The sequence below is a fragment of the Anarrhichthys ocellatus genome, unplaced genomic scaffold (genome assembly GCF_004355925.1).
Source record: "Anarrhichthys ocellatus isolate YVR2014 unplaced genomic scaffold, GSC_Weel_1.0 scaffold3944, whole genome shotgun sequence".
In the NCBI taxonomy this organism is placed as follows: domain Eukaryota; kingdom Metazoa; phylum Chordata; class Actinopteri; order Perciformes; family Anarhichadidae; genus Anarrhichthys; species Anarrhichthys ocellatus.
Window position 1 is genome coordinate 2,495 of NW_022283918.1, and position 2,901 is coordinate 5,395.

General features: G+C 37.5%; 1 protein-coding gene across 1 annotated transcript in view; it reads left to right on the forward strand.

The window, feature by feature from the left end:
* The window catches only part of sgf29 (SAGA complex associated factor 29), a gene marked incomplete at its 3' end in the record, with an annotated part of 4,977 nt that extends 2,103 nt beyond the window's left edge, over nt 1-2,874 (forward strand). The window contains exons 5-8 of the mRNA XM_031841174.1: nt 108-237; nt 1,795-1,941; nt 2,212-2,247; nt 2,686-2,874. Coding sequence (XP_031697034.1) covers nt 108-237; nt 1,795-1,941; nt 2,212-2,247; nt 2,686-2,874 — 502 coding nt within the window. The remainder of the gene's footprint in view (nt 1-107; nt 238-1,794; nt 1,942-2,211; nt 2,248-2,685) is intronic.
* Between the last annotated feature and the right edge of the window lie 27 nt (nt 2,875-2,901).

A 2,901-nucleotide genomic window follows, 5' to 3' on the forward strand; every position in this document is an offset into this window, starting at 1 on the left:
GTGTGTGTGTGTTGCTCTCTAATGTGTGTGTGTGTGTGTGTGTGTGTTGCTCTCTAATGTGTGTGTGTGTGTGTGTTGCTCTCTAATGTGTGTCTGTCTCTTTGCAGCTGCTAAGATGGCGGGGGTCTACAGCGACAGCGACCCTCCCAGGAAGACGATGCGTCGCGGCGTCCTGATGACGCTCCTCCAGCAGTCGGCCATGACGCTTCCTCTGTGGATCGGCAAGCCGGGGGAGAGGTAGCGTCTCCACACTATTATTATTATTATTATTATTATTATTATTATTATTATGATTACATATTTATTATTAATGTCTTTGATGATAAATAATCCCTCAATCCAGGTTCCTCAAAACCAGGATCAGATGTTTACATTAGATTAGATGATCTCTTATTGATCACTGATTGATCACTGATTGATCACTGATTGATCTCTGATTGCTCACTGATTGATCACTGATTGATCTCTGATTGATCTCTTATTGATCTCTGATTGCTCACTGATTGATCTCTGATTGATCTCTGATTGATCTCTGATTGATCACTGATTGATCTCTGATTGATCTCTGATTGATCTCTGATTGATCACTGATTGATCTCTGATTGCTCACTGATTGATCACTGATTGATCTCTTATTGATCACTGATTGATCTCTTATTGATCTCTTATTGATCTCTGATTGCTCACTGATTGATCTCTGATTGATCTCTGATTGATCTCTGATTGGTCTCTGATTGGTCACTTATTGATCTTTGATTGATCTTTGATTGATCTCTTATTGGTCTCTGATTGGTCTCTTATTGATCACTTATTGATCTCTGATTGGTCTTTTATTGGTCTTTTATTGGTCTCGTATTGGTCTCGTATTGATCACTTATTGATCACTTATTGATCTTTGATTGATCTCTGATTGATCTCTGATTGGTCTCTGATTGATCACTTATTGATCTTTGATTTATCTCTGATTGATCACTTATTGATCTCTGATTGGTCTCTTATTGGTCTCTTATTGATCACTTATTGATCTTTGATTTATCACTTATTGATCTCTGATTGGTCTTTTATTGGTCTCTTATTGATCACTTATTGATCTTTGATTTATCTCTGATTGGTCTCTTATTGATCACTTATTGATCTTCGATTGATCTCTTATTCAGTTAGACAGAAATTCAGATAAATAGAGAAAGTTTTAAAACTAAAATAAGAATAGAATAAAAGCATAAATCATAAGCTAAAGTGACAGCGCTGTGAGTAATGGTGCAAAAATCTGTGTAACATATTAAGTTAATGTAGAATTAAATGGTAAATTATTATATATTATATTTTTTGATATATATACATTTTTTCCTCTTATTTATATTTTATCATCTGTCTTTGTGTCTCATTTTATTGTCTATCTGCCGTTCTTTAAATATTACATTTATTTATTATAAAACACTTTGAACTACTAAATGGAATGAAACTTGCTCTATTAAAATAATATATTTTATAACTATTGATATTGTTTATTATTAAATATTAATCGTTATTAACAGTGTTATTGAATATTATTGTTATGATTAATAATACTTATAATAATATTAGAAGTGTTGTTTTTGTGGGATATGAGATATATTATGAGGTGAAAGGTTATAATATAATACATCAATATAAATATCAAATATAATAGACCATTATTTATATATAGATATAGATATATATCTATCAGAATAAATCAACATATGTAGTGGTGTATCTCTCTCTCGCTCACACACACACACACACCTGTTGTGATACCGTGGTGTGTGTCCTCAGTCCCCCCCCTCTGTGTGGAGCGACCCCGGCCAGCAGCGACTACGTTGCCAAACAGGGAGACAAAGTGGCAGCGAGGGTGAAGGCCGTGGACGGAGACGAGCAGTGGATCCTCGCTGAGGTGGTCAGCTACAACCATTCCACCAACAAGTAAGAACACCCACAGCTGGAGGACCACTGGAAGTACTGATGTATTAATATGTGAGCGGTACTTTAATGGTGTCATTCGTTGAAGCTTTAACTACTTTAAAATGAAATGTATTAGTAGTAGAAGTATGAAGTCTCTTAGATGAGTCCTAACCTCTCCTGTCCTCCTGAATAGTCTTCACCAACATACATTCTCTGAGTGGCTCCTCTTTCTCTTTGTTATATTTCCCGTCGTACCTGAACGCCTCATTGTGTCTCTCTTGTCCTCTGCAGGTATGAAGTGGATGACATCGATGAAGAGGGAAAAGAGTGAGTTCAATACTTCATCATACTTTCTCTCTTTATTCCTCTCAGGTCGGTCCTCAGAAATGTTGCTTAATATTTCCACAAACGTTTTACCTTTGTTTTATTGTGAGTCATATTCGGAACAATAGAAAGAGACAAACGAATGTGAATGTGTAGTTTTAAACCAGTTACACTGAAAGAAAATCAGTGTTTGGATCAGGAGACAACCTCTGGGTCTCTGTAAAGCTGCATTCTCTCTAATGACCAGCAGGGGGCGACTCCTCTGGTTGTATAGAAGTCTATGAGAAAATTACTCTCTTGATTTATTACCTCAGTAAACATTGTAAACATGAGTTTATGGTCTCAATCTCTAGTTTCAAGTCTTCTTCAATACAGCATTAACGGACTGAGCATGGAGGCGGATGAATAAGAGGGTGTGTCTGACGTGTGTTTGTTGATCAGGAGACACACTCTGAGCAGACGGAGGATCATCCCTCTTCCTCAGTGGAAGGCAAACCCAGAGACCGACCCAGAGGCCCTGTTCAGTAAGGACCAGCTGGTACTGGCCCTCTACCCACAGACCACCTGCTTCTACCGGGCCCTGATACACACGCCTCCACACAGGGTGAGTTCTTCTTCTTCTTCTTCTTCTTCTTCTTCTTCTTCTTCTTCTTCTTC